The sequence below is a fragment of the Danio aesculapii genome, chromosome 8, assembly GCF_903798145.1.
Source record: "Danio aesculapii chromosome 8, fDanAes4.1, whole genome shotgun sequence".
In the NCBI taxonomy this organism is placed as follows: Eukaryota; Metazoa; Chordata; class Actinopteri; order Cypriniformes; family Danionidae; genus Danio; species Danio aesculapii.
The window spans coordinates 53,790,691-53,802,776 of NC_079442.1; the positions used below are offsets into that span (position 1 = coordinate 53,790,691).

Sequence of the window (12,086 nt, forward strand, 5' to 3'; positions counted from 1 at the left end):
ACCCATCTTTCCACCTGTCCACCCATCCATCATCCATCCACCCATCCATCATCCACCCATCCATCCATTCACCCATCCTTCCACCTATCCACCCATCCACCCACCCATCCATCATCCATCCATCCACCCATCCATCCATCCACCCATCCTTATACCTATCCACCCATCCATCATTCATCCATCCATCCATCCTTCCACCTATCCACCCATCCATCCACCCATCCATCATCCCACCCATCCATCCATCCATCCGTCCATCCATCTATCCTTCCACCTATCCATCCATCCACCCACCTATCCATCATCCCACCCATCCATCATCCATCCACCCATCCATCCATCCATCCATCCATCCATCCATCTATCTATCCACCCACCCATCCATCCATCTATCCATCCATCCATCCATCCATCCATCTATCCACCTATCCACCCATCCATCATTCATCCATCCATCCATCCATCCATCCTTCCACCTATCCACCCATCCATCATTCATCCATCCATCCATCCATCCATCCATCAATCCATCCACCCATCTATCCATCCATCCATCCGTCCATCCATCTATCCTTCCACCTATCCATCCATCCACCCACCTATCCATCATCCCACCCATCCATCATCTATCCACCCACCCCATCCACCCATCCATCCATCCATTCATTCATCCATCCATCCATCCATCCATCCATCCATCCATCTATCCACCTATCCACCCATCCATCCATCCATCCATCCACCTATCATTTCATCCGTCCGTCCATCCATCCATCCATCCATCCATCCATCCATCCATCCATCTATCCACCTATCCACCCATCCATCCATCCATCCATCCATCCACCTATCATTTCATCCGTCCGTCCATCCATCCATCCATCCATCCATCCATCCATCCATCCATCCATCCATCCACCCACCTATCCATCATCCCACCCATCCATCATCTATCCACCCACCCATCCATCCATCCATTCATCCATCCATCCATCCATCCATCCATCCATCCATCCATCCATCCATCCACCTATCCACCCATCCATCCATCCATCCATCCACCTATCATTTCATCCGTCCGTCCATCCATCCATCCATCCATCCATCCATCCATCCATCCATCCATCCACCTATCCACCCATCCATCCATCCATCCATCCACCTATCATTTCATCCATCCGTCCATCCATCCATCCATCCATCTATCCACCTATCCACCCATCCATCCATCCATCCATCCATCCACCTATCATTTCATCCGTCCGTCCATCCATCCATCCATCCATCCATCCATCCATCCATCCACCCACCTATCCATCATCCCACCCATCCATCATCTATCCACCCACCCATCCACCCATCCATCCATCCATTCATCCATCCATCCATCCATCCATCCATCCATCTATCCACCTATCCACCCATCCATCCATCCATCCATCCACCTATCATTTCATCCGTCCGTCCATCCATCCATCCATCCATCCATCCATCCATCCATCCATCCATCTATCCACCTATCCACCCATCCATCCATCCATCCATCCACCTATCATTTCATCTGTCCGTCCATCCATCCATCCATCCATCCATCCATCCATCTGTTTTAATGATCCATCCATCCATCCATCCACCCACCCAAACACCCATCCACCCATCCATCCATCCATCCTATCTGTCTGTCTATCCAAATTATTGTATTATAGACGTTAAGACTTAATTTATATATTTACAAATTTTAGATTTAAACTTCTTTCCACTTTTTCATTCATTCATTCATTCATTCATTCATTCATTCATTCATTTTCTTTTCAACTTAGTCCCTTTATTAACTTGGGGTCGCCACACCGGAATGAACCACCAACTTATCCAGCACATGTTTTACACAACGGATGCCCTTCCAGCTGCAACCCATACTAGGAAACACCCATACACACTCATTCACACACACACACACACATACACTGCAGCCAATATAGTTAATCAATTAGCACATGTGTTTGGACTGTGGGGGAAACCGGAGCACCCGAAGGAAACCCACACCAACACGGTAAGAACATGCAAACTCCACACAGAAACACCAACTGACCCAGCCGGGAGATGTGTCACTGAGCCACCGTGATGCCTTTTCACTTTTTAATATAAATAAAACATTTTACAAAGTTATTAAATTTTAATAAAAAATTAAATAAAAGAATGTAAATCTTATAATGTTATCAGAACTGGTGTGTAGAAGAGCGTATTTATAATGAGTTAACAATTAATTGATATATTTACAAATTTTAATTTTAAACATTTTTAAAGCTTTTTAACAAATAAAACATTTAACAAATGTATTAAATTTAAATGAACTTAAAAATTAAAAATGTTAAAAACTATATGAGAAGAAAAGTGCTGAGAATTGGTATGTAGAAGACAATAAATAAAACATCTATCGATCTGTCTATATAACGTGTTAACAACTAGTTTATATTTTTTAGAAATGTTAGACTTCTCAATATAAATAAAACTTTTACAAATCGATTCAATTTAAAATAACTTAAATATTTAATAAATAAAAATCTTAATGTTAGCAGAACTGGTGTGTAGATGACAGTAAATAACGACAGTAACTATATATTGAGTTAACAATTACTTTATATATTTACATATTTTAATTTGAAAGCTTTCTAAAACTTTTTAATATAAATAAAACTTTAAAAGCTTATAATATTAGCAGAACTGGTATGTGGAAGACAAGCTAACTGTATATAAAACGAGTTAACAATTAATTTATATATTTACACATTTTAATTTTAAACCTTTTAAAATCTTTTTACAAATTTATAAAATTTTAATTAATAAATAAAAATGCTGAAAACCCAAAAAGTGATCAGAACTGTTGTGCCGTAGTGGAAGGGCCCAGAAGGTGTGTGTTTCTGGGGGAGAAGGTGCTGGATCTGGCAGCTGTTTTTTTTTTTTTTTTTGACTGGCGGCTCCAACTGAGGGACAAAAATACCCGGCGAGGTCCCACATGAGGTGAATTCACCCATAACACATGAGTGCAAACATTCGATTTCTTTAACAACATTACACCTACAGCAGCTGCAGTGGTTCTTCGCTTTATTATCTACCATTTGTCCAAACCTCCAGGCCTGGTGAAATAAAACATCCCGTCTAGAGTCTTCTGGTTTGACCCTGGACACCCCTGTGCCGAACCCTAACATGGTACAGCTGAGGACTGGTCTATTTGAGACGCAGCTGCTGGGCATCAGTGCAGACGCAGAAGATCCAGAATGGAGTTTGTGGAAGTTTTTGACTCTCCGGGGAAAGGTCGCGGGCTGAGGGCCACTAAAGAGGTTTGGGCTGGAGACGTGCTGTTCGCTGAACCACCCTTCGCTTCCGTGGTGTTTGACAGGTAATACCGGTGAGATCTGAGATGATTACAGGTGAACGGATCTGGGTACACTATAAAATAATGATTAGTTGACTTTACTTAAAATAGTAAGTAAACTCATTGCTTTAACATTATTAGGTGACTAAAAATGCGAGTTAACTGTAGATTTAAAAGTGATTAGTTGAGCTTACATTAAAAATAAAGCAAACCTGTTGCACTTAGATGAACCCCAATTGAACTAAAGCGATTAGTTGACTACTTGAAGTGAGTAAACATGTTGCTTTTGAAGCGATTAGTTGAGTTTAACATGTGAGTAGCTGTTGATTTTAACACGATAAGTTGAGTTTACTTAAATGTGAGAAAACCTGTTGCTCTTAGATGAACCCCAGTTAAACTAAGTGGAACTAAAGTGATTAGTCCACTTTACTTAGTGAGTAAACCTGTTGACTTTTGAAGCGATTAGTTGACTTTAAAATGTGAGTATACTGTTAATTTTAACATCATTAGTTGAGTTCACTTAAATGTGAGAAAACATGTTGCGCTTAGATGAACCCCAGTTAAACTAAGTGGAACTAAAGTGATTAGTTGTCTTAAAGTGAGTAAACCTGTTACTTTAAAACTGATTAGTTGACTTTAACATGTGAGTAAACTGTTGACTTTAACACGATTAGTTGAGTTTACTTAATGTGAGTAAACCTGTTGCTTTAAAACTGATTAATTGAGATTACTTAAAATAGTGAGTAAACCTGTTGCTTTAAAACTGATTAGTTGACTTTAAAAATGTGAGTAAACTGATGATTTTAACACGATTAGTTGAGTTTAAATTAGTTGAGTTTACTTTTAAAACGTGAGTAAACCTGTTGCTCTTAGATGAACCCCAGTTGAACTTAGCTGAACTAAAGTGATTAGTTGACTTAAAGTGAGTAAACCTGTTACTTTAAAACTGATTAGTTAACTTTAAAATGTGAGTAAATTATGATTTTAACACGATTAGTTGAGTTTACTTATATGTGAGTAAACCTGTTGCTCTTAGATGAACCTTAGTTAAACTAAGTGGAACTAAAGCGATTAGCCGACTTTACTTAGTGAGTAAACCTGTTGACTTTTGAAGTGATTAGTTGACTTTACTGAAAAAAGACAGTAAACTTGTTGCTTTTAAAGTGATTCATTGAATTTACTTTAAAAAAGTGAGTAAACCTGTTTTTTTTAAACTGATTAGTTGAGTTTACTTAAAATAGTGAGTAAACTTATGGCTTTAAAACTGATTAGTTGACTTCAAAAATGTGAGTAAACTGATGATTTTAACACGATTAGTTGAGTTTACTTATATGTGAGTAAACTTGTTGCTCTTAGATGAACCCCAGTTGAACTAAAATGATTAGTTGTCTTAAAGTGAGTAAACCTGTTGCTTTAAAACTGATTAGTTGACTTTAACATGTGAGTATACTGTCCACTTTAACACGATTAGTTGAGTTTACTTAAAATAGTGAGTAAACTTATGGCTTTAAAACTGATTAGTTGACTTCAAAAATGTGAGTAAACTGATGACTTTAACATGATTAGTTGAGTTTACTTAATGTGAGTAACCCTGTTGCTTTAAAACTGATTAATTGAGTTTACTTAAAATAGTGAGTAAACTCATTGCTTTAAAACTGATTAGTTGACTTTAAAAATGTGAGTAAACCTGTTGCTCTTAAATGAGTCCCAGTTGAACGTAGTTAAACTAAAGCGATTAGTTGTCTTAAAGTGAGTAAACCCGTCGCTTTAAAACTGATTAGTTGCCTTTAACATGTCAGTAAACTGATGATTTTAACACGATTAGTTGAGTTTACTTAATGTGAGTAAACCTGTTGCTCTTAGATGAACCCCAGTTAAACTAAGTGGAACTAAAGTGATTAGTCGACTTTACTTAGTGAGTAAACCCGTTGACTTTTGAAGCGATTAGTTGACGTTACTGAAAAAAGACAGTAAACTTGTTGCTTTTAAAGCGATTCATTGAGTTTACTTTAAAAAGTGAGTAAAGGTCAAAGGTCTGTGTTGGTATATACAGCACACAGTATATGCATAAAGTTGAAGGATTCTCAACTTTGTCGCATCGCTCAACACGCCCACCCGGTCGTCAGCAGTCACTTGCGTAGACGGAGGTCATTGGAAGTCGCTCACTCTCCATTGAAATGAATGGTCGCTCGTAGTGTGAATGAGGCTTTACATGAACCCCAGTTCAACTAAAGCGATTAGTTGACTTAAAATGAGTAAACCTGTTGCTTTAAAGTGATTAGTTGACTTTTAAAATGTGAGTAAACTGTTGATTTTAATGTGGATAATTGAGATTAAAGCGGTTAGTTGAGTTTACTTAAAGTGAGTAAACCTGTTGCTCTTAATTGAATCCCAGTTGAACTAAAGCGATTAGTTGACTGTACTTAAAGTGAGTAAACCCATTGATTTTAAACCATTGGTTGACTTTACTTTAAAAATGTCAATAAACTGTTGATTTTAACGTGATTAATTTGCTTAAATTTACTTTAACAATTAGTTGACATAAAAAAGTTGACATAAAGTGATTAGTTGACTTTACTTAAAAAGGTGACCAAACCTATTTGAACCCCAGTTGAACTTAGCTCAACTAAAGTGATTAGTTGACTTTACTTAAAGTGAGCAAACCTGTTGCTTTTAAATTGGTTAGTTGATCTTACTTTACAAAGTGTGTAAATCTGTTGCTCTTAGATGAACCCCAGTTGAACTAAAGTGATTAGTTGAATTTCAGAATGTGAATAAACTAGTGGTGGGCCGTTATCGGCGTTAACGTGCTGTGCTCTTATTGGCCGATTAAAAAAAATATCGCTGTTAATCTATTCTCAAAGTTGAGTTGGGAGCTGGGTCTGTTCTACGCAAACTATGATGACTTTCACTTTGATATTTTAGTGCGGATGTATACCTGACCGAATTGCACTGTAGGGGGCGAGAATGAGTCTTCAAACCTGTGTGTATTCCTACTGTAAAGTTACCACATCAAATGTGACGTGCTAACATGGATGCAGTTCACTAGAGTGAATCTGATTAATGTTAGCGCCACATCTAACTATCAGGCACCTGTAGAGTTTATGCTTTCCAGTAAAACATATAGAAATAAAATGGAGCGGGGGCTTTTTAAAATGAAGGACGGTGAATGAAACTGACAAAACAGTGCCCTTCTGAATCAAATCAGCAGGATGCCCTTCTGGATCTTTGAAGACACGATTTAACATGGACATCTGTAGTCTAGTTATTAATAGACAATATTATAATTAAGGTGTTTACGTGAAGTGCTGTAATGAAAGAGTTTCCTGTAATTTTGGGTAACTTTAACTGCAGTTCGGCAGTTTCACATTCACTCATGAACATTTCATTCATGCCCCCGTGACAAACTGGGCTATTAGACGCAAATAAGGAGTAAAGTGGAGAGAGTGTTATGGAGTTTAATAACACACGCCAAATGGAAAGAAAAAAACTTCCAGATTTCGGTGTGTGTGTGTGCGTGTGTGCATGTGTGTGTGTGTGTGTATGTGCGGTGCTTTACTGACAGCCGCGTGTGTGGATCTTGTCGGACAATATAGTGAAAAGTCCTACATGACGGTAATAGTTTGATTGCAGTGTTTACTTCAGTAATGGTGCTAATATCTGCATACTGCACATGTCTTCATTCCATTTCTGTTTAATTCAGTTCTGACTTTAGTGGGATTAAGGTCATCAAAAATCACTGTTTGGAGCTTATGTAGTTCACAGTTCATGTTTACCTGAATAAACAGTAAACACAAGTACATCTTATTGAACATCATTTATTTTCTTCACCAATGATCACAGTAGAGCAGTTTCTCCAGCAGTTTGTGATGCATTTTGGAAACAGGAGATGAGCCGCTGGTCTAATGCGCCACCTGGCTTGAGAAACCCGTTCTCAAAGACTTACTTTTAGTCATTATTTGGGTAGCTCACATATTCTGAATGCCTTCAGCAGAACTCAAATGAGCCATTTTAATCTAGATTAATTCCAAGATTACAGTGAGATTAATCTAGATTAAAAATTATCTCTGCCCACCTATAATATAAACTGTTGATTTTAATGCAATTAATTGAGTTTAAAGCAATTAGTTGAGTTTACTGAAAGTGAGTAAACCCATTGATTTTAAAGCGATAACTTGACTTTATTTAAAAATTGTCAATAAACTGTTGATTTTAACTATCAAATTAGTTTACTTAAATTTACTTTAACAATTAGTTGACATAAAAAAGTGAGTATACTTGTTGCTTTGACTTTACTGAAAAAAGATGGTAAACGCATTGTCTTTACTTTAAAAAGTGAGTAAACCTTTTGTTTTAAAAGGGATTAGTTGACTTTAAAAATGTGAATGAACCGATGATTTTATTGTGATTATTTGACTTTAAAATAATTAGTTGACTTTAAAACAAAAATGGGTAAATATGTTGCTCTTAGTTGAACCCCAGTTGAATTAAAGCAATAAGTTGACATTAAATAAGTGAGTAAACCTGTTGACCTTACTTAAAATAGTGAGTAAACTTGTTGCTTTTAAGCTGATTAGTTTCTTTTGTAAATCTTTTACAAAAGAAAAATGTCAAAAACACAGCAATATTAGTAGGTTTTACTGAAGTAAAAATTAAAATAGAAATGAAAACTACTCTGCATTCTTTCCTAGTTATATTTAGGTGAATTTAACAAGAAAACTCAAATGTAAATGCAAACAAAATATATTTATATATGTTTCATAGGACTAAAAGCTTACTTTTAAAATGAGCTTTAAAGACTACTATTTCTAACAAACTTATTTTAATATATATTTATCATTAATATACTGTTATTAATTCATATTAATTCTATTTTCATTGTAATTGTATACAATTTTTGTTATTTTTTTTTTAATTGACATTTTAAAGAAGAAACTTTGCCTTGGTGATTAATTGCTATTATATATTTATATATTTTATAAAACATGTGTGTATTTACAGTAAAAAAACGAATTATTAGCCACCCTAGGAGGTTTTTTTTCTTTTTAAAAATTTCTCAAATTATGTTTAACAGATGCAAAGAAATGTTCACAGTATGTCTGAGAATATTTTTTCTTCTGGAGAAAGTCTTATTTTTTTTATTTTGGCTAGAAGAAAAGTAGTTTTTAGTTTTTAAACACCATTTTAAGGTCAAAATTATTAGCCCCTTTAAGCTATATATTATTTCATCTACAGAACAAACCATCGTTATACAATAACTTGCCTAATTACCCTAACTTTAACCTAATTAACCTAGTTAAGCCTTTAAATGTCACTTTAAGCTGTATAGAAGTGTCTTGAAGAATATCTAGTCTAATATTATTTACTGTCATCATGACAAAGAGAAAATAAATCAGTTATTAGAGATGAGTTATTAAAACTATTATGATTAGAAATGTGTTGGAGAAATCTGCTCTCTGTTACACAGAAATTGGGGGAAAAAATTAACAGGTGGCCTAATAATTCAGGGGGGCTAATCATTCTGACTTCAACTGTATGTATATGTAATATTTAAATATTAATATATATTTAAAGTAACAACTTCAAATAAATATACTAATAAATTAAAATAAATATTAAAAAATTTTAATATTAATAAATCATACATTTTTATTAATTAATAAAGTAAAAAATAATAAATAAATAACTAATTTAATTAAACTTGAATGTACACAAAACAAATGTTCAAACTTTAATTTGTGCAAGCGTAAGAGAGTCGTTTTCAGCACGATTACACACTGCTCTTATTCAGTCATGTGTTTGGAAAGAAAATCCCATGTAAGTTTACTTAAAAAAGGTGAGTAAACCCGTTGCTCTCAGATGAACCTCAGATGACCTTAATTGAACTGAAGTGATTAGTTGACTTTACTTGAAACATTTTACAAAAGAAAAATGTAAAGAACACAGCAATATTTATAAGTTATACTGAAATAAAAATAAAAACAGAAATGAAAACTACACTGCATTTCTTTCAGTTATATTTAGGTGAAATTTAACAAGAAAATCTAAATGTAAATGCGCACACACACACACACACACACACACACACACACACACACACACGCACACACACACACACACACACACACACACACACTTATTTGTTGTATTTCAGCTACAATAAAAGTAGTTTTAATAATAAATAAATTGATTAATTAATTGAAAACTTTTTAAGGTCAATATTATTAGCCTTATTATTATTATATCCACTATAAGACAATTCAATTTCAAAACAAAAGACTTTGCCAAAACACAAAGTCAAATTAAATACCTCTAATGTCAAAGCAAAATATATGCATATAACAAAGGATTAAAAACACACATGCACACACACACACACACACACACACGCACGCATGCACACACACACACACACAGACAGACACACACACACACACGTTAAAGCTGCAGAAGGTGAGTTTTTTTTTAAAGTTGTTTCAAGTCTTAAGAATAATTTCCATAAATTGAATAAATGTTTGTAATTTTGTTTTATTAACATTTTAAAGAAGAAAAGTTGCCTTGGTGATTAATTGAAGTAAATAAAATTAACATTTATTTTATAAAATGTGTATATATATAATTTAGTTAAAACTTAAAATAAATATAATAATATAAAAGTAAATTAAAATAAATATAAATATTTTTCAATATTAATAAATCATAGATTTTTTATAAATTAATAAAGTTAAAAAATATTCAAATTTAACTAATTTAATTAAACTTGAATGTACACAAAACAAATGTTCAAACTTTATTTTGTGCAAGCGTAAGAGAGTCGTTTCCAGCACGATTACACACTGCCCTCTTATTCAGTCATGTGTTTGGAAAGAAAATCCCATGTAAGTCTTCTTAATTCACAATTTCATGTATATTTCAGTATGTCACTTGCCATCTCAGTCTTTGAGGTCCATTCAGTCGAGTCAGATGTCGTGGCTAAAAATAACCTGTGGAATTTCTGAAAGATAATGTATGTGTGTGTGTGTGTGTGTGTGTGTGTGTGTGTGTGTGTGTGTGTGTGCCTGTGTGTAGTTTCCAGAGCCCTGGGAGTCTAAAAACAGCCTGTGAAATCAGGATTAGAGTCGAGTTACCGAAGATCAGAAGTGAGGAATTTAGTTTGCTCACCGTGAAGGGTCAATATGAACATGATGTTTTAATAAAATAAAAAAATAGTGTTGCATAAAATAATTCAGCATGAAGAATAAGATAAACGAATCATGAGTGCATGAAAACATCAGCCAGAAATAAGATTTGTGCAACATGTACTACACTGCATTGCTTGTTATTAACATTTGGAATGCTTCATTAGAAATGATAGCGTAAGCTAAGTTTGAAATATGTTTATTTACTGGACCCCAGGTAGATTATTTTGATTGTTTAAAATAAAAACACTTCAATTTAAGTCATTATTTATTAAAATAAAACAACTTGTCCAGAAAATGCTTTTAATTTAAGAACTTTTAGATATTTGAACTAGAAACAAGACAAAAACTCGCAGTAAGAAAGGCATTTTAAGCAGTGTAAGTATAGGAAAAATCCTCATTTTTATGTTTCATGTAAGAAACTGGACCACTCTAAGAACATTCATAACCACGCTATATACTGTAACTTCATAGCAACATTAAAGGAATGTTTTAGAGCCTAAAATTGTGGGAAGCCACTCATGTCGGGATTGAGCTGTATAATTTATTGTGTGCAGAAACTCATAAAAGGATGTTTTATACGAAACATTTATTTATTTATTTATTTATTTATTTTTAATGCATTTTATGGCTAATTACAGTAAAAACAAAAAGAGACAAAAACAACCTTATTTATTAGGAGTCGCCACAGCGGAATGAACCACCAACTATTCCAGCATATGTTTTGCACAGCGGATGCCTTTCCAGCTGCAACCCAATACTGGGAAACACCCATTTGCACGCATTTATAAACACACACTGATACACTATGGCCAGTTTAGTTCATCAACTCCCCTATAGCGCATGTGTTTGGACTGTGGGGGAAACCGGAGCACCCGGAGGAAACCCACGCCAACACTGGAGAACATGCAAACTCCACACAGAAATGCCAACTGGCCCAGCCAGGACTCAAACCTGCAGTTTTCTTGCTGTGAGGCCACAGTGCTAACCACTGAGCCACCATGCCACCCTCACAATTACATTTAAAAAGAAAAAACAGTATCAACTTAAGCACATACAATGAAATAAAACAGCATCCCAATAACCACAAAGGTAAATAATAATGTGGCTAGGGCGGCACGGTGGTTCAGCGGTTAGCACTGTGGCCTCACAGTAAGAAGGTCGCTGGTTTGAGTCCCAGGTGGGTCAGTTGGCATTTCTGTGTGGAGTTTGCATGTTCTCGCTGTGTTGGTGTGGGTTTCCTCCGGGTGCTCCGGTTTCCCCCACAGTCCAAACACATGCGCTATAGGGGAATTGATGAACTAAATTGGCTGTCGTGTATGAGTGTGTTTGTGTGTGAATGAGTGTGTATGGGTGTTTCCCGGTACTGGGTTGCAGCCGGAAGGGCATCCGCTGTGTAAAACATATGCTGGAGTAGTTGGCAGTTCATTTCACTGTGACAACCCCTAATTAATAAATTGACTAAGTTGAAGGAAAGTGAATGATTGAATGATTAATGTGGGTTAACAACATCACACAATACACTCTAGGAAAGG

General features: G+C 35.3%; 1 protein-coding gene across 2 annotated transcripts in view; it reads left to right on the plus strand.

Annotated features, from left to right (window-relative positions):
- The first annotated feature begins 3,237 nt into the window (after window positions 1–3,237).
- smyd1b (SET and MYND domain containing 1b) overlaps window positions 3,238–12,086 on the plus strand; it is a 44,265-nt gene continuing 35,416 nt past the window's right edge. For both annotated transcript variants that reach the window (XM_056464193.1, XM_056464194.1), the window contains exon 1: window positions 3,238–3,397. In XM_056464193.1, coding sequence (XP_056320168.1) covers window positions 3,276–3,397 — 122 coding nt within the window. In that variant the 5' untranslated portion in view covers window positions 3,238–3,275. The remainder of the gene's footprint in view (window positions 3,398–12,086) is intronic.